This window comes from Gobio gobio, assembly GCF_949357685.1.
Source record: "Gobio gobio genome assembly, chromosome: 10".
In the NCBI taxonomy this organism is placed as follows: Eukaryota; Metazoa; Chordata; class Actinopteri; order Cypriniformes; family Gobionidae; genus Gobio; species Gobio gobio.
Window position 1 is genome coordinate 12323947 of NC_137116.1, and position 25719 is coordinate 12349665.

The 25719-nt window shown below is 39.7% G+C and overlaps 1 protein-coding gene across 1 annotated transcript in view; it reads right to left on the bottom strand.

Annotated features, from left to right (window-relative positions):
* The window catches only part of ikbkb (inhibitor of nuclear factor kappa B kinase subunit beta), an 88550-nt gene that overhangs the window by 15035 nt on the left and 47796 nt on the right, over positions 1 to 25719 (bottom strand). Inside the window, exons 6-12 of the mRNA XM_079827459.1 lie at positions 12617 to 12705; positions 12343 to 12432; positions 12139 to 12263; positions 6861 to 6968; positions 2784 to 3000; positions 2490 to 2684; positions 2292 to 2406 (exon numbers count right to left, since the gene is read on the bottom strand). Coding sequence (XP_079683585.1) covers positions 2292 to 2406; positions 2490 to 2684; positions 2784 to 3000; positions 6861 to 6968; positions 12139 to 12263; positions 12343 to 12432; positions 12617 to 12705 — 939 coding nt within the window. The remainder of the gene's footprint in view (positions 1 to 2291; positions 2407 to 2489; positions 2685 to 2783; positions 3001 to 6860; positions 6969 to 12138; positions 12264 to 12342; positions 12433 to 12616; positions 12706 to 25719) is intronic.

The window sequence follows — 25719 nt, forward strand, 5'->3', positions numbered from 1 at the left end:
TTTTTCTATTTGGAAAAAAATTAATCTGTACTTATTTTAATAATTTTATCTCACATTCTGCCCACTGATGTCCTAAAAGCAATGTTGATATTGAAATACAGTGAATGTAATGTAGGATTGTGCAAAAAGGGGGTTTATACGGTGGCCAAAAACTAAATTAATAATTTTGAAAAAGCATAGGCTATTAGAATACTTGATTACCCCATAATGGTCACTTTCATAAAAATATATTTACTTGTTGGTTTTTAAAATTCCACATATGGCACATTTACTGTCCAACAACAAATATTTTAGAAATATGTATATTTTAGTCAGAATTATTGCGTTCCTATTCTATTGCGCTCCGTCTGTTTGGCTTTAACGAAATTCAAAATCATTTCTGACCCTATGTCTTTGATTTTGTCTATGCACTTTTCAGATTAAATTTAAAATAGCACTATAATATTTAAACATAAATATTAAACAAAATAGCTACATTTAATAGCTACAACAAGTACAGGCAAATTTCATGTCAGAACTGGATTTGAGCGGACGTTGTTTTACTGGTGAGCGCGCAGTTCATGAGTGGAGCGTTCGCTTGGGCCGTGAGATTGAGCTGAGCGTCACACCGCACCGCTTCGCTCATTACAGAATTGTTCTCGTCAAGATAAGGATTTATTAAGTCCACATGTCATGCAAACAAGAAACTCTGCTTCTAACCACAGGTCGAGAGCTGTCGTTGCAACCACACAAGTTTGCGACGCTGTTTGCGAACGTTCGTTCGAACGACAGTTTCGGGAAACAACGACTGGTTGAACTATGTTGATAACGACGGAACTTGCGACCATAGTTGGCTAACGATGCTTTTGGGAAACGCACCCCAGGTTGACACTTCAGCGTGAGAAATCAGGGGTGTGGCGTGTGAGCGTGTGAAACCATTCGTATGTGTGTGTCTCACGGCCAATGCGTGAGAGTTGGCAGCTCTGTATTATATTATTGAAAACTCAGAGATGTGGATTCAGACGGCACCACACGACCTTGGTGTTTCTCAAACAGTAAGTTCGGTAATTCGGCCGGAGATTTTTACACGGAAAACCTGAGAAAAACACTGATATTCTGGATTAAGACGACAATAAAATCACTGACTAGCCCCTGTAAATGATAAAGACACCTTACGACCGCTGGACAAACAATTACCGTCCAAATAGTGCTTACGAACCCCGACTGCCCGCCCATCGGTCTCGTTCACTGACCGGACCTAAATCTTCTATAATGCCGCGCGAGTGGGGCTTGAAGAGAGAGTGATGTCGCCTGCGTCTGCGCAGTGAGACCTGATGCAGCCCCTGAATGAGACGCACAGAAATACTGCAAAATAATAATAAAAACGCGACTTTTCGTCTCATCTCATTTTCGTCAACAAAAATGAAGAGACATTTTAGCATAGTTTTTATTTTGTGAACCACATTTAGTCTCGTTTTTATTCATCATCGTCACATGACCAGCATTTACGTTGCGTCTCGTTTTCGTCACGTTATAAAGGTTCGTTGACGACGATATTTAGTCATACTTTTCGTTGACGAAAACAACACTACTTAGTTCAAGTGAAAGGAACTCTTAATGCTACACCAAGACATTTTGGACAATTTCATGCTCCCAACATTGTGGGAAGAGTTTGGGGACGGCCCCTTCCTGTCCCAACATGACTGACCAGTGCACAAAGCGTCTCCATAAAGACATGGATGAGCGAATTTGGTGTGGAGGAACTTGAGTCCTGACCTCAACCCGATAGAACAGCTTTGGGATAAAAAAGATCAGTGCCTGACCTCAAAAATGCACTTCTAGAAGAATGATCAAAAATTCCCCTAAACACACTCCTAAACCTTGGCATTAAAGTTCATGTGCATGTTAAGGCAGGTGTCACAACACTTTTAGCAATATAGTGTGTAAGAGGTCATCATACTATAAGAATATCCTGCAAGTCTTCAAAGTGATTCCAGTCATATTTCAAGCAATTCAACACCATCATGGCAAACAGTGCACATCTGAAGGAAATAATCCATTATTAATCTGCTTTAATATATCGGCCACATTTTTTATTGGGTTGATAACGCTAAAAATAAACATATATCGGGCAATACTGATATGGTGGTCGATATATCGTGCATCTGAAAAATTCTGATTCTTTATTATAGTTCTTCTGCACTTTTAAAGTTTGAAACGCATGTTTACTTCATACATTTTATTGCATTTAAATGTTTCAAGGCTTTTGGCATATGGAGGTGAACGAAGGCAAGAAATGGACAGCAACTCACGGACAAATCGGACGTTCTCAGGAAGGACACGTGGCGTAAACTGAGGCTCGTAGCTGCAGCACGAACGGTCAAACAGGAAAACAAGTGGCTCATCTGTGCGCCGAGCGTCCATCAACTAAAAAACACGACACAATCAGGATGAAATCAATCGGACTGAATAAAAAAGGTACTGTAGCATTGAAAATGTTTCACACATACGCTGTAATCGATTGCACACTGCATGACGCTGTTCTGCGGCTCCAGGGCAAGTCCCGCCTCCAGCAGCAGCTCCTGATTGGCCGGAGGAATGCGAGCGTCCTGGGCGATTCGCTCCTGCAGGGACGCCACGTCCTCCTGCGGCTGCACGGAGTAGGTGAATATTTCAGCGGAGGTCATGTTGAGGACGTGGACCAGCTGAGAAGAGAGAGACGATCACATGAGACGTGGGAGTGGGGATTAGGATGATACTGAGGGTCAGACTGGAGGTCAATCGCCTCCAGAGCTTCGGCATACCTTTAGATTCAGAATGCGGCGTAATTCATCGAAGCAGAAACAGGAACTTTTCGGAGAGTCTTTGCCAGCCTCTGGACTGGTTTCTTTACTGTCCTCCTCCGGCTCTTTGACCACTTCCTGACTGTCTTTGCTCTGCTGTCTTAAATCTTTGCCCCGCTCTTTTGGTGACCATCTCAGCATCATTTGTAACCAGCTCTCCAGCTTACCAGCTAACAGTCTGAAACACATATTTATAGTTAGATTACAGGTTTATTTTTTACTTTAGTGAGTGTGTAATGTTGCGGTTTGAGTAGGGATGCACCGCATCCAGATTTTTGGGGTTCGGCTGAATATCGAATCCACTGGTTAAGATTCTGCCGAATCCGAAACTGAATATCGAATCCTACTCCCATCCTCAGTAGACACATTAATGAAGTAAACAACGTCCGATTAATACTATCATTTAAAGGGTTTAAAGGGTTAGTTCACCCAAAAATGAAAATTCTGTCATTAATTACGTTCGACACCCGTAAGACCTCCGTTCATCTTCAGAACACAAATGAAGATATTTTAGTGTAAATCTGATGGCTCTGAAAGGCCTCCATTGGCACAATGCACGGTTCACTCTCAAGACCCTTAAAAGGTACTAAAGACGTCGTTACAAAGTCCATCTCACTACAGTGGTTCTACAATAACTTTATGAATCGGCGAGAATAGTTTTTGTGCGCAAAAAAACCCTAAATAACGACTTATATAGTGATGACGATTTCAAAACACTGCCTCATGAAGCTTCGAAGCGTTATGAATCAGCGAGTCGAATCAGCGGTTTGGATCGCCAAATTTCAGCAGTTTGCCGCAATAGTTTTGACACGCGATCCGAATCATGATTCGACTCACTGATTCATAACGCTTCGAAGCTTCATGATGCCGTGTTTTGAAATCGTCATCACTATATAAGTCGTTATTTAGGGTTTTTTTGCGCACAAAAACTATTCTCGCCGATTCATAAAGTTATTGTAGAACCACTGTAGTGAGATGGACTTTGTAACGACGTCTTTAGTACCTTTTAAGGGTCTTGATAGTGAACTGTGCCATTGTGCCAATGGAGGCCTTTCAGAGCCATCAGATTTACACTAAAATATCTTCATTTGTGTTCCGAAGATGAACGGAGGTCTGACGGGTGTCGAACGACATGAGGGTAAGTAATTAATGACAGAATTTTCATTTTTGGGTGAACTAACCCTTTAAGTTACCCCGAGGCTGGCCGCTCTAGCGAGGCGTTATCTCTGTATTCCCGGGGCATCAGTGCCATCACTTAGACATGTTACTTTAAAAAAAAAAAAAAAAAAACACATACAAGGTGGGGGTTGAGGTAGGCCTGCTATTTTTATTTGACAAAAAAAACTATTCCGGTTCTTCAAAGCTTCAAACGGATTTAATGTATTTTCGTGTTGTCATCTTAATTTGGTAATTATTTAATGGGTTTGTTCACCCAAAAATGAAAATTCTGTCATTAATTACTCACCCTCATGTCGTTCGACACCCGTCAGACCTCCGTTCATCTTCAGAACACAAATGAAGATATTTTAGTTGAAATCTGATGGCTCTGAAAGGCCTCCATTGGCTCAATGCACGGATCACTCTCAAGACCCTTAAAAGGCACTAAAGACGTCGTTACAAAGTCCATCTCACTACAGTGGTTCTACAATAACTTTATGAATCGGCGAGAATAGTTTTTGTGCGCAAAAAAACCCTAAATAACGACTTGAATAGTGATGACGATTTCAAAACACGGCATCATGAAGCTTCGAAGCGTTATGAATCAGTGAGTCGAATCATGATTCGGATCGCGTGTCAAACCGCCAAACTGCTGAAATTTGGTGATCCAAACTGCTGAAATTTGGTGATCCAAACTGCTGAAATTTGGCGATTCAAATCGCTGATTCGACTCGCTGATTCATAACGCTTCGAAGCTTCATGATGCCGTGTTTTGAAATCGTCATCACTATACAAGTCGTTATTTAGGGTTTTTTTGCGCACAAAAACTATTCTCGCCGATTCATAAAGTTATTGTAGAACCACTGTAGTGAGATGGACTTTGTTACGACGTCTTTAGTACCTTTTAAGGGTCTTGAGAGTGTAAAGTGCATTGAGCCAATGGAGGCCTTTCAGAGCCATCAGATTTCAACTAAAATATTTTCATTTGTGTTCCAAAGATGAACGGAGGTCTTACGGGTGTCGAACGACATGAGGGTAAGTAATTAATGACAGAATTTTCATTTTTGGGTGAACTAACCCTTTAAGTGAAAAATATTTAGTGTAGGCCTATTTATTTTATTCTTTTTATTTATATTTTATCTGATCTGTATGCTGATGTTTGCACAGTAAAATAAACCAGTGAAAAAAAGTATTTTTAACGGGTCACAGACACTCGTCAATCGTATAATGCCAATTCAATATTATAATCTTATCAGTTAACGGTAATCGGATAATGAGCAACGTTTGTCATTGGGAAAATTAACCGACATGAGCATCCTTACAGCAGTGTATTTTTAATTTAATTTAATTTTAATTAAGAATAGGCAACATTATGCCATGATGACTGTCCTTGCTTTGCCGTACCTGAAGTTGCTGCATTTTGGCTGCTGTCTGTAGATTCCCTCATGCACAACTCGTATTCTATCGGATGTTTCATACGCAAATGTTTTAACAGCGGCTATTGTTTAGGTTCCTTGCCACCACGAGACAAATCGGCATTGCAAATTGAACATGTAGCTCGACTTGAATCGCCTTCTTTTGACTGAGAGTACTGCCAAACAACACGTTTTCTGTTCACGAGTTCCATTTTCACTTTCTCACAGCCTGCATTCAAACAGTCCAGCTAGTAAACGCGTTCCCATAATCAACTGCGGCGTATTTACGTTCGACCAGTGGAGCGCGCATAGTGCAAGCCTAGGGTTCGGTTCGGTGGAAAAAAATGCTAAGGTTCGGCAGAAACCAAACCCCGCCAAAAAGCCCAATATTGGTCCGAATCCGAACCCGAATCCTGGATTCAGTGCATCCCTATGTTTGGGCATTAACAACATCTGCAAAGTTACGTCACTCAAAGTTCAAAGCAAAGGGAGATATTTTCTTTTACAGAAATCCCTTTTTAAGAACTACAACAAACGGCTGGTAGGGACTACAACAAGCTTCTTCATGGGTTAGTGACATCACTAACCCTAAAATATACATAAACCCGCCCACTGGAACATGTTGAGAAGAGGAAGAGTTGTTGTAGTCAAGCACATTTGGGAGTCAAGCTGTCGTCCGTATTTCACATTTATTGCAATACAGTACAAACACAAATGCAATAGAATGTCATAAAGCAAGATGACAACATAAGTTATAACCGTAATTAAACTAAACTATCCCTGTTATCTCTTCATCAGCAGATATTCTCTGGCTCATTTCACAACAGTTCCCACATGAGCGGATGTTAGATTATCATGACAGAATATGCTAATCAATGACTGAAGATCGTTAACTCATAAATTCATCAACTATCCCTTCAGAAACGTCCTGTCTCGTTCTACATGTTGTCTCTTCTTCTTGAGTCTCTCCATCAATGTCCGACTCCGGTATGAATATAAAAGGCTGAACAGTTTCAGTGTGTGTCTGTGAGGTAATCCGAGTTGCTAACACGAGCTCTTGAAGCTCCGCCCTCTTCTAGAAAGGGGGCGGGGATCAGCAGCTCATTTGCATTTAAAGGGACACACACAAAAACACAAGTGCCTTTTTGGTCACCCTCAAAAAGTGACAATTTTGACAAGCTATTAAAAATGATATGTGGGGTATTTTGAGCTAAAACTTCACATATACACACTCTAGGGACACCAGAGACTTATTTTTCATCTTGTAAAAAGGGGCATTATAGGACCCCTTTAATCACTCCAGCTACATATTCACTCTGAATATGGAAATATGCAGTAAAATGTACCGATTTAGCTGTACTTGAAACTATTGAATGAATAATTGTCACTGAATAATTGAACATAACACTATATATCTTCTGTAGAGCTGCTTTATAGTTGAAATTGACGTCATCACAGGACTCACTTGTTGAGGTTGTGAGGGTTCGGTAGGTGTTTGGAGAACCGAACTTCTCCATTCAGATCCTCGTAAACCACAATATCATCCAGCTGTTTCTGCAACAGCTTGCCGTGCCTGAGGAAAGAGAGCGGTGTGAAATCAAACAAACTTGGATTTATTTCGCAACACACCCTTCAGCGCTGTTTTGATTTTTCTTACATTCTCAGAGGTTATATTTTAAAAACAGTCCATGTGGTGAGAATACTGGAGCACAGCCAATCACAGTACAGCGATCTCCAGGATAATAAACTATTGCGGCAGGAATATTATCTTTACTCAAAACATAAGATGTTAGAACAATAGTGCGTCACGCATGTTTATGAAGGTCTTTTCTGCATGAAGCGCAGGAACTCTGGCTCAAGCTGTCAGGTCATGACTTCTGAAAGAGCCGCTCGACTTTTGTTTTGAGTCTCGCTATTGGATTCAGTCATTTGGAATCGATTCTGATCTGCCCAAAACAAGTCATCGGTATTTCCAATCTCACTTCCCATAACATACTTGCATAACAATGTAACAGATTTGTAGTTGTAGCTGAGACTGGAAGAGTTTGATTTGTGTTGCAAATCCACTTTCCATGCACTTCAAAAGGATTTTGGAAATGATACGGGAAAAACAAACGTCATCGTTTCTCTTTGTATCACTGTGCACATGGGCGTCGGAACCATTGTATGTGGGTGGGACAAGACCCAGCCACTTTTTACGATCAATGATATTGGACTAGACATGTGCCGGTAAACGGTAATACGATATACCGCAATAATGAACATGCACAATATTGTTATCGTGGGCACTTCAAAATACCGTGAATAATTATTTATTACGAATTATTCAGATTTTTAGAATGAATTTTAAGAATACTTTACCCATCAACCGTTTAAAATGAACAACATGTCAAAGAGGAACGCGCACTGATGTAAATAGACCGTGCATGAGCCGAGCACATGGCGGAATGAGGAGACGCTGAAGTGCACATTCACTCTTCGACAGCAGAGGGCGCTGACGGAACAGCAGAAATGCAGCCGTTTCCCCAGTAATCACATAACCTAATACATAATACTTAAAGACTTAAGGCTATTCATTTTCAAACTTGCATTTTATATTTTAATCTGGACTAAATTACATGTCCTAGATATTGTTTGAATATGTTCTGACTGTTGATCAATCACACACTCTACAAGGCTCCAGTATTTAACATTAGTTCCTTCATTAACAAACTGACAATGAAAAATACTTCTAAAGCTTGTATTAATCTTAGTTAAATGTACATTTCAGCATACCTATTGTTCTTTATAATTCTTTTGCACTTTAATCTGTTTTAAATATTTGTTTACTTTATACATTTTTGTGTATTGCTTTTTGTATTTAAATGTTTGGTTCTTTTGTTATAAGAAAGTGATTTAACCGGTTATAGTATGACAACACTTTTTTTGCAACTTATTTCAATATCGTGATAATACCGTATACCGTGATAAAAGCTTCAGCAATTAATCGCAACATGAAAATTTGATACCGGCACATGCCTATATTGGACCCACTCACTTTTATCGTCTCTAATTCAGCACATCTGTTTACATACCCCTAACTGATAAACACTTATTATAAAACACATGTTAGACTCTTTATTTCCACTTTTCTAATATTTTCTTCATTTTTATTGAAATAAATGCCTCTCCGATCTGATATGTGATGGGAAAAAGGAGTAGAGCGAGTTCTGCAAAAGGCGGATTTGAACCTCGGGTCAATTTGCGTAAAAAACTTCATGCCATGCGTCTTAACCCTACCCTATTGCCGCTCTCAATGATACTGTGATTTCCGTAATTATGGCCGTGCAGACGAAGCCTCCGGAGCTGAAATTCAGATATGGTAGTAGGTATATTGTGTCCGATATGTGCTGTAAGCGGTCGACCAATCACAGCAGACTGGGCCGTCTAACTAATCAGTGATCTCACGGAAAGGATGGGTTTAGAGAGACTTATACTGCATTCACACCAAACGCGAATAGAGCGTCAGGAGCGAGTGATTTCAATGTTAAGTCAATGGAAAGGCGCGTTGACGCGCGTCTAAAGGTCCTGCGGCGCGATAGACGCTATTCCGCCTCATTTGCGCATCCAGTTTGCGCGAATGACACGAATTGGACGCATATTGAGCGTCTTGCGCGATACGCGCGTTACACGCGAGTGGTGCTTTTGTGCATTCACGCGTTTGAAGCGAATTCGCGTCTGACGCCCGAGTTGAAAAATTTGAACTTTGGCGTCAATTCGCGCTGCGTTAACCAATCAGGAGCCTGCTCGCTGCGGTCACGTGGTAAAGTGACGTGATGAGAAACCTGCATAATTTAAAAATACTACTATTGTGTCACAAAATTAGGTTTTAAGACTTTTTCAGGTGAGAATGTGGTTGTTTAAAGCTCAAATCTGTGGTTTATTTTTAAAGAGAGCGCCTATTTAAAAAAAATAGTGTGTTTTTGGAGTTGTGAGATCCAGGCGATCAGCAGTGCTCAGCGCTCATAACCCCGCCGAGAGCAGCCTTTCCTCGGCCAGTCCTTCTGCCGTCTGCCGCTGGCTCTGATGTCCTGTCCTGGTTCATCTTGTGTGGATCTAACGGCCGATCTTTGCTCTCATGAATCTATAATTTGTTGTCTGCCAAATTGTTTTGACTGAGGGCAAAAAGAAGTTCTACAACTTTATTTTTTAGGATATTTAAATATACATGCAGTGAAGATAATGTAGGGGTTGCCTGGACCACATATGTGTGGCTATTAATGCTTAATATATATTTTTAATGAAAATGAAAAGAGGCAGAGTGGTGTTTTATGACATATTTCTCCTGGAGCGCCTTGAACGCGAGTCTATTTCGCTTCAAACACTCGATTTATGCGCGCGTCCAATTTGCTGTGGACGCTCGAATAGATTCAAAATGTTCAAGCATCCAACTAGACGCGGTAGACGCGATTTTGACGCTCTATTCGCGTTCGTGTGAACGCAGCATAAGGGCCCTATCATACACTGGGGCAATGCAAATCCAGGCGCAACGCAAGTGTGTTCTGCTAGTTTCAGCCCGACGCAGTTCTCATGTTCATGTCCAGCGCCACATTGTTCAAATAGCAAATGCACTGGCGCATCTGTTCACCCAACACCAGGTGTGATCAGGAACATTGTTGGCGCGTTGCTATAGCGCAGTATTTTTTGTGTTATTTAAAGGGTGTATTAGTAATATGCGCCTATAGGCGAGTGCGCAATGCACATACACTCTGCTTATTACACACAAAGGGACGCGCAGCACACACACACACACACACACACACACACACACACACACACACACACACACACACACACACACACACACACACACACACACGTTTAAATATAAAAAAATAAAAGGAGAAGCGTTCAGTCTTTCCGCTCACATGTAAATAACGAATCTGCCATGGTGCGAGCACAACTGGCTTTCAAAGGGAAAGGGAGATGAGACTCTGATTGGTTTATTGCACGTTACGCCCAAAAACACACCCATGACTCATTAAGAGACGAGAGACAACCCTTTTAGACCATGCGCCGGACGCACCGACCGTTTTTTCCCGTTAAACTAGCAAAAGTGGATTCGGACACGCCCTAAGGGAAGCTGCGCCGTGTGCTTCAGACCATGAGCTCAGATCTGTAAAATAGGGCCCATAGTATGAGAACGTACCGTTTTTACACTCTTTGAGAAATGAGGTGATGTGTGATGTATATTATGAAAAGTGTTTTTGAACTTGGATGCATGTGAACCTGTTGTAGGAGACTCCAAAACAAAACTAGGAACCTTTAAAATAGCATAATAGAGAACAGGGGCGTTTCTAGGATTTTTATTTTAGGGGGGGTCATGGGAAAAAAAATGGTAACACTTTAGTTTAGGGTCCAATTCTCACTATTAACTAGTAGCTTATTAGTATGCATATTAGGATATTGGCTGTTTATTATTACTTATAAAGCAAATATTAACGCCTTATTCTGCATGACCATATTGTACAACCCTTAATCATACAATGTAGACAAGTTTATAATCACTAAGATCCCAAATGTGAGATAGTTAGGGGGTTAAATTTTGATTTCCATGATCTACATATGTACATTTTAAGATGTTCTGAACGGCAAAAAAATTGATAACAATAGCTTGAAAACCATGTCAGTGGTCAGTTTTTCCATTTTCGTCAGTGAAGACAGTAAACATATGTTTAACTGATATTTATATGTTTTACGAATCATTTTTGTAGACATGTTAATTTACTGAAGGCTACCAGGAAAGCTAGGTAACTAAATTTATTAAATTAATTCACAATATGCACACATTCATTACTAATCTTATGCCCAATACAGGCTGATAAAAGCGGAGCTTTTTTATTTACTGAAGGCTACAAATGGAATTATATTAATTTACAATATGCACACATTCACTACTATTAATCTTATGCCTAATCTGAAGAAAACGGCTTTGTTAATATTTCTTGTTTGTTAATTATATTCTAAATGACATTACATAGGCCAATTTCAATTCAAAATGGCGAAATTAGACAAAAGTTTATTCATTTGGCTGAATATTTTTGTCATTTGTTCGACATTTCTGACTTAAAGAAGCAGCCGTCAAATATGAAATGTTTAGTTTAGCTACTTGCATATCTCGCACTTGACGTCGAGCTGGTTGCTAAAACTCGCGCTCAGCCTCAGCAGCTTCTGTGTGAGCATAAAGCCCGCCTACTCTGATTTGATTGGTTTTCTCAAATATTTTGACATTGATGAGCGGTGACAGACCAATGAGGCTCAGACCACTGTCTGCGCAGAGCTGGCATGAACCGCACCAGTTTTATGACCCTCAACAGTCTGAACGTCCTCAGGACGGATAGACCCCCGTCAGACTGCCCAATGATCTCACATACACTATACAGATATTCACAAAAAAAGTGTAGATTAAATTTAGAAAAAACTATTGTATAAGGGTGTTTCTTTAACTTCAGACACTTTTGTGAAATTTTGTGACTATTGTCCATTGTCTACTGTTAATAATGTAGTGATATGATGTGCGATGACTCACACTTTAGTTACTTTTAAACCACCAGGTGTAAATGGTAATGTGTCTCCCTCGTCTACTTGTGATCCGATCGACCAAAACGCATCTTACACCAGGTGTAAACAGGACCTAAATGACAACCATCAGATCTGTGTATCAGATGTAAAAGTCATCCTCAGACAGCTGAGGGCATAATTACCATTGCACGGGTTGCCAGTTTGGTAGAAAAGGCCTGAATCCTGTGATACACTCAAAAACCAGCGTCCCGAAACTCCAATAATCCACCGCCACGGTGTACTTCTGCTGTTCTAGCAGCTCAGGGGCCTGAGAGAGACAAAATACTTGATATCAGTAAACACGAGAAACTAAACGATCAAGAAGTCTGGCATTTTGATGTACCCACCAAATACTGCAGCGTCCCAACAAACGACGTGCACAGGCTGCTCTGGTCCAGCTCTTTAGCGTAACCCAGATCTATGATCTTATGGACCAACTACAAGAGGCAGGAAACATTCATGCTTCTTCAGTTTAGCAATACAATATGACAGTGAAAACAATGGTGTCTTAATGCTTTTAGAAAACAGAATGACTCCAAAATAAAAAAAATATACTTTTATTTATTACACATTATTATTTAGTGAATGGGATCGTTTTACACCGATTCTCTCAGCACTCACCCTTTTTTCTCCCTGTTGAAGGACGATGTTTTCTGGTTTGAGGTCTCTGTGTATAATTCTCATCCCATGGAGGTACGTCAGCGCTGAGGCTGGAGAGAGAGAGAGATTTTTTTTTATTGGCTCTATTTACATTTTAATGAGATAATCAGGGCATGACATTGTATTTCAGCAGTGGCGTGTAACACAGTCACACGGGTTGAATTTTATATATAATATGAATTTTTCAATTGTTTTAAAAGGGACCTTCAGGACAAATGTGGGCAAATCATTTGTTTAGATTAAAAAATAGTTTCCTTATTCTGAGTAGTACAAGACTTGGCTACTTTTCCTAAATTTGCCACCTGAACACACTGGACTCGATTCAACAAATTTTAAGTTGAAAAAAACTCCAATTTGGTCCTTCGTGGACAAAAGTGGGCACCCATAGGAAATGAATGGGAAATACTATAATTCAGAGCATTTTTTTTATTTGTCCAATAAAAATCAATAAATCCAAAGCAATGCAGATCATACATACACATACATGAAGCCTATATACAACATTCTCAAAATGGCAAACACTCGCACACACAAACACACACATCCACAAAATTGAATAACGCAGGTTTTATTTTTTCACACATTCACAGACAAAAGAACTGACTGAGCCAATAACTGAGCAATTAAAAAAAATGTGTTCAGCCACTGTACAAAACACACACACACACACACACACACACACACACACACACACACACACACACACACACACACACACACACACACACACACACACACACACACACACACACACACACACACACACACACACACACACACACACACACACACACACACACACACACACACACACACACACACACACACACACACACACACATCAAGATGTGCTGATGCTTCCGAACAAAACAAGTTGTACATTGTTTGTTAGCATTTACTTTTATTGAGGAAATAAATAAAAAATTGCTCTCTCTCCTACTTTGTCTTTTCCTTATAGCATGGTCATATTTGTCTGTAAGCATATTTTGCCATCTTTATGTAGTCTTCCCCAACACAAATGAGTACTCTCAGCCATTGAGTCCTACAGCCGGCTAGTGGCCATTGATATATTTGCTATTTTGTTATTTTTATACCAACAGATGTCACCAAAGTCACCAAGTTTTTAGGTTTTGGCTGTCTGAACTTACTAGAATGATTTACTGAAGTAAAAGAAATATCAAATATAACCAGCATATTTTAGTTAAAGTACTTTTATATTTAAATAAATCCAAACAAACCCAAAACATTTTTTTAAATTCAATCAAACAAATCCTCCTCCCCTCGCGTGCTCGCTTCATTTGCTCCCGATGAATGTTGTGCGTATTGTGGATAATTGTACTCATTCCCACAGATTTTCTGCTCACACCCAAAGTGTGCGCACATAAAACAGCCTCTTAACTTTTTTGCTGCTTATTGCACTTAAAGGGTTAGTTCACCCAAAAATGAAAATTCTGTCATTAATTCCTCACCCTCATGTCGTTGGACACCCGTCAGACCTCCGTTCATCTTCAGAACACAAATGAAGATATTTTAGTGTAAAGCTGATGCTGAGAAAGGCTTCAGATAGGCCTCCATTGGCATTCAGTACATTTACTCTCCCAAGACCCATAAAAGGCACTAAAAACGTCGTTACAAAGTCCATCTCACCACAGTGACTCTACAATCATTTTACGATGCGATGACAATAGTTTTTGTGCGCAAAAAAAATCAAAATAACACCTTTATCCAACTTGTTCTTGTCTTCCGTGTGTGCCTCCACGACGCATGCGCGAGAATGTGACGCAGATCCGGCGTTCGGACACATGACCCAGAAGAGATTTGTTTACAAGCAGAGGAAGACGCGCGTGTCTAAGCTGTTGAATTCTACATTGATCGTGTTTTAGGTCTCGGCGTAGTTCAAAGTGTGCATTTCATGGATTCCCGAACCCCGGCGCTACGTCATATTCTCGCGCATGCGTCGTGGAGGCACACACGGAAGACAAGAACAAGTTGGATAAAGGTGTTATTTTGATTTTTTTTGCACACAAAAACTATTGTCGTCGCATCGTAAGATTATTGTAGAGTCACTGTGGTGAGGTGGACTTTGTAACAACGTTTTTAGTGCCTTTTATGGGTCTTGGGAGTGTCAATGTACTGAATGCCAATGGAGGCCTATCTGAAGCCTTTCTCAGCATCAGCTTTACACTAAAATATCTTCATTTGTGTTCCGAAGATGAACGGAGGTCTTACGGGTGTCGAACGACATGAGGGTGAGTAATTAATGACAGAATTTTCATTTTTGGGTGAACTAACCCTTTAAACAGTCAAATACACGCAAAAAAAAAACATGTTTACAGCCTGGTACAAAATGTGATTTTGGTCTATACGGCCTCCGTTACACTCACCCCCCTAAACCTCACTCCCATCCGGGTCACGGCACCAATGTAACCCCTCCTGTTCGCACCGCCCGCTCCAAACGGGACTCGAACCGGCATGAGAGTCGGACGCTCTAACAAGGAGGCTAAAGGCTGCAACCCCTAGCGTCAGTCGCTAGAGCATCTCTTGAGATCAGAGGAGTGAGGTTTACTTGCACAGCGACTACTAGCTCCTATAAAAGAGGAGAGCCCTTGTTGCAGGTGATCGCAGTTCGTGTCCACCAGTGTTAATTTTGATTTAGTTTTAGTCACAGTCTTTTGACTAAAATGCCATTTAGTTTTAGTCATATTTTAGTCACCTGAATTGTTTTTAGTTTTAGTCTAGTTTTAGTCTACAGTAGATTTAGTCGACTAAAATCGAATGAGTTTAGTTAAATTGTAATACATTAAGCATTTAAGCATTACATAACCGACGGTCACTTGAACTGACATTTTGACATAATTGTACTTTTTTACATTAAAAATACACGAAAGAGAGCTCAATTTGTTTGTTTTTTAAAAACATCTATATAGTTTTTGTAACTTTGCATTTCTGTTTTAGTTAGTAGGCCATACCAGGTTAAGCTAAAGCTTCAAATTAGTTTGTTTATTTATTTTTTTAATTTCAGTTAACATTTATTTAATTTCAAGTAATGAAGATTTTTTTAATGGTTTTAGTTAACTATTATAACCCTGGCACTTTATTAAATATGTGTCAAATACTGGTCTTTCCTCCTGACTATGAATTAAATACAGTTTATTGTGTAGCAAAAAAACGAATATATAATGCGCGACTTTTAATTAAAAAGCTCGAAATACACATTGACTCTTATTTTGAAATGCGCCTTACTATTGCAGTTGCAGGATGCTTCAAATTCAGATGAGGGAGATAAAATATGCATTGTTACAACCGTCTAAAACATATTACTATATAAACATCGTAAAGTAAACATTGTCATTATTCATCAGCATTAGTTCATAAACAAATGTGCGCTATTCAATGATTGTGAGCCGGTCTGGAGCGCTGGATAGGGGATGCGTGAGCCTGTAGAAGCGCAACAGCGCCGTGTTTTCCAGCCGTTAGATCAGTTCAAATCAAATGTGCGCATCTGTTACACAGGACATCAGTTCTGACTGGATCTCTTCCCTAATCGTCCCTCTCTAACATTTTTGTCTCGTTTTTATTTGTTGACGAAAATGACAGTTGATTTTCGTCATAGTTTTTGTCATCCAACACTAGTTTTTATTTAGTTACCGTCTCGTTTTCGTCAGTGAAAAAAGGTCATTGACGAAAATTATTCGTCAACAAAATTAACACTGGTGTCCACCTGAGTTGACGTCATTCACCTCAGTCCCCTTTTCAATAATGTATGACTCGCATTTAATATCCGATTTGACCGCTTACATGGCAGAACCAAATGCACGTATCCGAGTCATATCGGATTTATAACCACATATGAGTGAGGCCTGAATCCGATCTGAGGGCATCGGATTTCATGCGTTTTTTCCCTGCTTACACGTTCACATGTCATATCCGATTGTGCCACATGAGAGGGAAAATCAGAATTCGGTCACTTGCATGTGTAAATTGCGCTTGAGTTTCAATTCATTATTCAGACGTCTTTCAGAAAGTTTCTCACGGAGAGACGGCTGAAAGCGCACCCTGTTTATTTTCTTTATTTGACAAAAACACAAGGATTTGTTTTTATTGTGAGTGTACACAAATAAAAGTAGATTATATATAGTTTATAATGATGTATGGCCAAAAATGATGGAGTATTTTAAGTTGTTTCTGCTGACATGATAAAAATTGTGTTCAGAGGGTTAAGGTGTATGACTTTATTTCTTCTGTGGAATATGTCTCTGGTTTTTGTCCATATTTTCTTACGGGTTCTGCAGAAGATATAGTCATACAGATTTAGAATCACATACACACTGTACATGCAGGGCTCGACATTAACGCTTGTCCGGGATAAGTGGATTTTTTGAAGGGGCAAGTGAAAAATAATTGTACTTGTCCGACGGATAAGTATCCTGGTTAAAACGTCAAAACAAAAACTAACTAGGGAATGCATTCAGTTAGTGTAAGTGGAGATCGATAGTGGATAATAATATAAAACGAACTGACAAGGTTGAGCTGTTGAGGCTCGTGCAGCCTCTTGAGGAGAAAATCGAAAACAAATGATCGGCGCTCATACAAAGAAACTCAGTTAATATACATGGTTAAAATTGTGTCGTTTTTATATATATAACATTTGTTACAGTTAAAGCAGCACTAGGTAGGTTTTGCTCTCGGGGTCCCCCTACAGTTGGGAAACAGTATTGTCCTCTACTACTGTCGTAAACTCTTATCATCCTACATCAGGGGATGCATCGCACGTGCATTTGTTGACATGACAACCATGATAGCCCTGAACACTGCAGGAGGAGTTTAGTTCACATGCAGGTGTTCTGCTTGCGTCGCGTGTGAAATGTCTTCATCCCAGGTACAGTGGCATATGTTTCAGCATGTCATATGAATATAATTTCATGGGTTTTATTTTTTTCAAACACCAAATGATCGCGATGCTCAAGTTTACAAGCCAGCGTCATTATAGTAGCCTAGTCTATTGGTTCCCGTTTTACAGAATCTATATGATAATTCAATTCAATGTTTGAGTGGTAGGTAATAACCATATATCATCAATATTATAATATTATAATATCAAGCTACCCTTAACCAATATCACAGACATGTTAGGTATCCTAAAATATAATTTTGTACGTCTTACGTATTTACTTGCAAGAATGAAGCCCCTCCTCCTTCAGCTCACGCCAACGAGCAAACGCTGCCCAATGTTGATCCTCCTGCCTTTAATCCGAACACTTTCTCATTTCCTCTTTTTGCTTTCCTCCGACAAAACCTTTGCTTTCTTATTTTTCTGTGCTGCTTCGGCCATGACTATAACATTCGGCAAACAAATGATAGTTGGGCTCGCACGTCCGAATTTAAGGAAGTGGGGGTTGTGGTGGTGGAAGTGACGTATATGCCGTAAAGCAGTCGAATTTTGTAGTTCTTTTTTTTCTCGGGTTGCTACCCGAAACCCGAAGTTTAAAAGTACGATTAAAAACGATACAGACCCCGTCAGGCTATGGCAGACGTGTCATTCAACCTATTGTAAGTCGATGTATCATCACAAGAGGTTTGAAAATATATTATAAAGGTTGAAAAGTTACCTAGTGCTGCTTTAAGCAACATCACACAAACAAGAGTGTTGTTTTCCTGAATACATCACGACTGAAAATGGCACTGATTTCATACGCCAGTTCCATAAACAATTAATTAACATTAAGTCACTTACATTTTAGATGCAATATGGGCTGTTTTTGTTCTATTTCAGCAGCGAAAATAGTTCCAGACAAAGATCACAACAGAAACATAACGCATCTCACAGCAACAGCGTGTTAGTGAATGATTCAGCGTTTGAATGAATCGGTTGAATCATAGATTCAATGACCTATTCGTAAACGACTGCCTAATTCTTGATTGAATCAGCTGTTTGAAGGAATCGACTCAATGACTCGCTCATTAAGACGGTCACCTGCTGCCACCTACTGGTGGTTTAGTTTCATCTTTCCAACATTTCTTATTTGTATATTCAAAAATATTTAAAATAATCTCATAAAATTATTTAATGCAGTTGTAATTTTTCAGTGTAAATAATTAAATTTGATTGGTAACAGCCCTATAGTGTCTTCTTCTATTTTTCCTAATTTATAGATCAAATTTAAAAATATAAACTGAAAGCTGAAGCATAGCCTATATTTAATAAGATTATGGAAAAATGCCCTTTATAAAAAGGTAAAAATATCACAAATATGCTTATTTAAATATGTCAAAGCTGATTGAACACTGGTGAGAATATTGCTACAGAATAGATTATATTTACAAAAAAAAACAAAGAAAATCCGGACAAGCTAATTTTTTACTCGGACAAGTGAGTGACAGATTTACTTGTCCGAAGGACAAGCATGTCGAGCCCTGACATGATTACAGTATTTACATTTTTGGGTGGACTACCACAAACCCAACACTCCAGTTGACTACCAGAGTGAAATTCCAAGTAAAGGTCCCACATTATTTTTCTAAATAAATTCCTAATAAATTCTCAATAATAAGGTCATGTAAGATCAGGGTCTAACACCAGCCGATTTTACTGGAAACATGACTTCCACATGAACGGATGACCATGTTCATCTCACATTCCGTTTCATTAAGAAAACCGCAGTGTTTTCACTGGAGAGGAAACTGAACAGGATGAGGCCGGTGACTAAATCCAGGTTCATCTTTGTGATTTAACAGGAAAATCTCTGGTGGACCACAGAATGACCCGAGCATAACGCACGGTGACATGTTGTATACAACGGCATTTGTAGCCTTTCATTAGATCCTGTTTGTGCTTGTTGGTTCTGGATTGAGTGTAAACAAAGATAAACTACTCACAGTGGATCATAAACGGCAGACGTACTGCATCAACCCAATTCAAGCCTCTCTATAGGGACTAATGGCCAGATTTACTAACAGCGTGCGTCAGCGCAAACCCTCTTGACGTTAAGAGCTACTGTAAGTATTTACTAAAGTCACGCAGTGAAGAATTAGCACTGAGAAGGCGTGGACAAGGTTATTTTTGCGGCTGACCTCACTGCATATGCATTTGAAGGGGTTTCCCTTTCAGACGCAAAATTTATGAGAGTATTTAAAGGATTAGTTCACTTTAAAATGAAAATTTACTCAACCCCATCTCATCCAAGATGTTCATGTCTTTCTTTCTTCAGTCGAAAAAAAAATGCAGTTTTTTGAAGAAAACATTCCAGGATTTTTCTGCACATAATGGACTTCAATGGGAACCAACGGTTAAAGGTCCAAATCAATGCAGTTTCAAAGGAAGAGCTTCAGAGGCTCTGATCCCAGACGAGGAATAGGGTCTGATCTAGACAAACCATAAGACATTTTCAACAAAAATAAACATTTATATACTTTTAAACCTAAATTGCTCATCTTGCGCTGCTCTGTGACACAACACGGATTGCGCAATCACATTGGAAAGGTCACGGTAGACGTAGGCAGAAGTACCGCCCTAAACGAACGTGCAAGGACTTAATGCCCTTCACAAAAAAACCTCCATCTCCAACTTTAAATTCGTCCGACATTGTAGTATAACCTTTTTTTTGCTAAGGGGATGTTTGTATTAGTCTTCACATGTGCCCTTTGTAAACATGGGGACGGTACTTCCGCCTACGTCTACCGTGACCTTTCCGACGTGATTACGCAGAGCAGCGCAAGATGAGCAATTTAGGTTATACTAAAAAGTATATACATTTATTTTTTAATAAAATGTCTGATGGTTTCTCTGGATAAGACCCTATTCCTCGTCTGGGATCAGAGCCTCTGAAGCTCTTCCTTTGAAACTGCATTGATTTGGACCTTCAAACGTTGGTTCCCATTGAAGTCCATTATGTGCAGAAAAATCCTGGCATGTTTTCCTAAAAATATATATATATATTTTCCACTGAAGAAAGAAAGACATGAACACCTTGGATGGGATGGGGAAAATATCAGGAAATTTTCAGTTTGAAGTGAACTAATCCTTTAAATGAATCACGCAAGGTAATTTACTAAGGTTTGCGCTAGTCAATTTACTGGTGTTTGCGCCATTATTTACTGCTCCAAAAAAGTATGTCTTAAACAAGACGCTAATTTGTAGGGGTGGGACAAAATTTAGAAACGGCAATATATTGATGTCCTTCTCCGTGCGATATGAGAATCGATACGATGGTGTCAAATATCGATATTTTAATTAGTAAAATGAGGCGCTCTAAATAGATTTCCCCGCGCCCAGCATCGCTCCTTCATGGCTCCTCGAGGTGGCGCTCAACACATGAATGAGGGAAACGTGAACATAAGTTAACTAGCCCAGTGTTTCTCAACTGGTGGGTCGCGGAGTATGCAGACAAAGAAACAACATCAACAACAAAAAACGTAATTCTAAATGTTTTTCTGATGCGAGACTTTTATTTTGAAAGATGTGCGTGAAGCTGTTGACACTTCTGTCAGAGTGCCTGAGATAAACGCACTGTCCCGATTCAGTATCTGCGGTCAGATGAGATGTTGCCAGTGTCATTATCGTTATTTTTATAACTTAAAAAGTCTCACCTCAGAAAATGAACTTTCCTGTCAAATGTTATACTATGCTCATAGTACACACTCTTCAAATGTTTGCGCAAATGCAGCGGCGTGCCAAAGACTTTAAGACGGTGTACTCCGATTGCTTAAGAATGGGAGAAAGGGCAAAACCCAATATGCCAAATAAGCCCCACCTTCTAAATGAAAGAGCCAATCGTTGATTAGTAAAGTCATCACGTCACTGCAGCTGCCGTTAGAAGCTCCGGTTTAGTTCTGAGATGCGTGTTTAGCTTTGGAGGTGTTGGTCTAGACTCTAGAGGGTTAAACCACTGAACTGGTATGCAGAAGGTTGCTGGTTCGATCCCAGCAGTCGCCACCACCAGTGTGTCCTTGAGCAAGGCACTTTACTCCATGTTGCTCCAGGGGGATTGTCTTAGTGCACTTATTACAGGGACAAGTTGCTTTGGATGAAAGCGTCTGCCAAATGCATAAATGTAAAATGTAATGTAGCTTTGTCCAGGCTAGAAAAATGCAGTTTTTTTTTTGTCATGATTCGAGCGTTTAGAAACCAAATGTATGAGACAGCTGTTGTCAGATTTCATTGGTGATTTCAAGCATGACATTTAATCACAAGCTTGGCGAACAGTTTTGGAGAAATTGATGTTTCCCCATTCAAAGAGAGGAGCTGCACTTGCACGCCCAAGGCGTTTCAAAGATGGCCGCCGAGTGAACTGACTCGTCTTAAAGGGACTTTTGGGATCACTTCACTAAGGGTGCTTTCACACCTGCCTCATTTAGTTCGGTTGAATTGTCCTAGAGTTGGTTTTCCCCTTTGATGCGGTTCGTTTGGTCAGGTGTGAAAGCAGCAATCGCACTCGGTTTCAAGCGGTTCGTTTGTGGTGAGAACGTGATCCGACCTCGAAACAGACCCAACTGCAAAAAGTACTGATCATTTTTGGACTAAACCAGCTGCCGTAGTCAGCTGCGCTGTGCATTATGGGATGAGGAAGTGTTTGTTGACAGTTTTTACTTTAGCATGGCAGCTCCAGGACGAACTTGGAGTAGTGAGGAGGGGCGGAGCCTCATAGAAATTTGGTCTGATGACCATATTAGGTCCCAACTTTCGAAAACTCAGCGCGATCTTCGCTTGAAGTGCCGTTTGCAGTGCATTAAAACGTTGTTTTCAAGCCGCATCCGCGCTTCATTAAAGAAATGTATTGTTTGCATATTGTGGTGTATACAAACAACATACGCCACGGCCAATGAGTGATGTGGATGTTGTCATGTGACTGCATTTTGGTTTGTTTCAACTGGTTCGGACCAAAGCCATCAGTGTGGTGGTTTGAAAAGGAACCAAAAAAGCTGAAAAATGCCACAATGTTTAATTGTTTGCCCTTGGTTTGGACCAAATGAACCGAACTAGAGATGTGAAAGCACCCTAAAACTCCAAAGAAACTACCGCGAGCACGCAACATCGTAGTTACGTTGTCACTTAGTAGTCATGAAATAAAAGTAAAGTACTAATAAATCACGTCGTGTGTTGGCTGGTTCATTCTATTCAGGAGCAGTTTCCATGTTTCATTAACAGAACATGTTAGTATTGTGTATTCGCCATGGTAACTGGTGTTTCCATAACCCCAAAACGCCACTTTGTGTTATTTTGTCTATTTTTAAATGACTGGTGGCTCATACCAACTTAATTGTATTAACAAAACAGGTTGGGGACTGCTATTTAAAGCCTTACCTAAAGGCCCACTGTTTATCCATCAGTATTAGTCATATTCTTACAAATTGTGTGTAGCTTATGTTAAGTAAAAGGGGAATTTTTGTGAAATAAACTTGCTTTAAAGTGGGTCGCGGCTTGACCACAGGAACACATCGGTCTGATGGCCAAACCAGTTGAGAAACACTGAACTAGCCTAAGAAAAGAGGGTTTTAACGGGATGAGTAAAATAATACATGCCCTAGCCACATTTTGTCAAAAGTCTGGACCCACTTCGGCTTTTATACCATTGATGGGACAAGTGAAATCAACCAAGAAGAACTGTAAAAAATTATTGTGATTTTAACGGTAAAAAACTCTAAAAATGCTACCGTTAAAAACGGTTAACAGAAAGTTTCCGTACTATATACGGTGAATACCTGTAATAGATCTAACCTTATATTTAATTTAATTTTACAGTTAAATAACTTTAAATGTACAGTTTGTGGAAGTCGTTGTGTAATTTACAGTGAAAAACTATGAATTCCCAGAATTCCCTGCATGACATTTCACATTGATGTATTTTCGTTGAAATAACAGTTTCTTAGTTTGTTCTAATCAGTTATGTACATTGGGGTTTTATGCTACATCTTAAGTTGTTAAATTAATGTTAATTGCATTTTTAAAATGTCAAGTGTGTTAGCATGATAGTGTTTAGTGTGTGTGTGAATGACACTGTGTCCTCCTGAAAGCTTTGATTGATCATGTGACTATCTCCACTGTGATTGGTGGTTAAAGCTTTGATTGATCATGTGACTCATCTCCCCTGTGATTGGTGGTTAAAGCTTTGATTGAACATGTGACTATCTCCACTGTGATTGGTGGTTAAAGCTTTGATTGAACATGTGACTATCTCCACTGTGATTGGTGGTTAAAGCTTTGATTGAACATGTGACTATCTCCACTGTGATTGGTGGTTGTCAGTATATATCAAAGGTACATAACAGATATTAGTATTTCAATAGGTTGGTAATTTAACATTATTTCAGTTACTGAAATACGGTTATTTACTGTAAATTTAACTTGAACCTGTAAAACCTAAAATGTATTTTTTTTACAGTAAAGTTCTGGCAACGCTTTTTACCGTAAATTTTACAGGGATTTTTTTTTACAGTAAAAGTAAAGTGCACGGGTAATACCAGGAACATGCAAATCATTGAAAATGTTTACAGACTGAAAAACCTTTTGTGTTGTTTCTAACAAATTCTAACTCATTTGCCCTGTTTATTAAATCTCCTAAAGGTCATAGATCACTCATCATTTTCTCACTCTCAAACCAGAGACGTTTTGAAAGTTACAAGTGAAATTAAAGCTGCGAGCAGCGATGACGGGCCCAAGCCGGTGGCACCGCCACGCCGGTGGCATCAGCTTAACTGTGCACGGCAGGCAATAGGCATTTAAACAGGAGAATATTTTAGAATCGCTCGAATATGCCACATTTACCGCAGCAACTGGTGCCACTATCACCACAAGCCACACCCATGATGTAATTTAAATCTAGATTAATTTTAAAGTCATAGGATAAAATAAATAAAAGTTATATTTTCCTGCTCAAAATTTTGTAAGTCCAGAAGGCCAGTATTTAATTCAAGGTGTTTGTAGTTCTTTTTTACTTATTCACACTAAAGTGATAGTTTTTTGTGATAGTCTATGATACGAAAGGGGTAAATTATCATTCCGAGAGAGAAAGGCACACACACAAACTCACAGGGTGAGAGAGACACCCCCCCCCCACACACACACACACACACACACACACCACACACACACGTGCGCGCACACAATCAAACACACACACACCCAGGGTGAGCCTGAGAGTGAGGGGGGAGGGGAAGGACTGAGAGAGAGGCAATCTGCACATTGAACAAGGTTCACAAGATTTTAACAACAAAAAGAAATAAAATCTAAATGGTGGGAGAAAGTTTTTTTTATTTCACTCTCTGAAAAAAATATGTTGAATATATTTGAAATCAATATGTGTGGTCCAATATAAAAAATAAATAGAGAAAGTCACACACACACACACACACACACACACACACACACACACACACACACACACACACACACACACACACACACACACACACAATGATAGAGGGAGAGTGAGGGGGAGGGGAAGGACTGAGAGAAAGACACACACACATACTCACAGGGTGAGAGAGAGAGCCCCCCCCCTCCACACACACACACACACACACACACAGAGAGAGTGATAGAGAGGGGGAAGGGGAAAGACAGGCGGAGGGCATTCCATAGACTTAATGGTTTTTATACTTTACAAACTGTAAATTCTATCCCCCTACACTACCCCTAAGCCTACATATCGCGCACACACACACACACACACACACACACACACACACACACACACACACACACACACACACACACACACACACACACACACACACACACACACACACACACACACACACACTACCCCTAAACCTACCATCACAGAAAACATTCTGCATTTTTACATTTTTATTAAAACATTGTTTAGTATGCTTTTAAAGCTATTTTGATTTACGGGGACACATGAAATGTCTTCATAAACCATGATTATGTTGTAATAAACACCCCTCCAACACACCCATTTCTGAGGCTTTGCCCATTTCCACTGACTGACATCTCTGATGTGTGTGTTGAGTTTCAAGCAATTTCAAGCATGCTAAGAGCCTCAAAAACAGCCAAAAGATGATTAAACTTTGACACACTGCCATGGCAACAGTATGTAAAATAT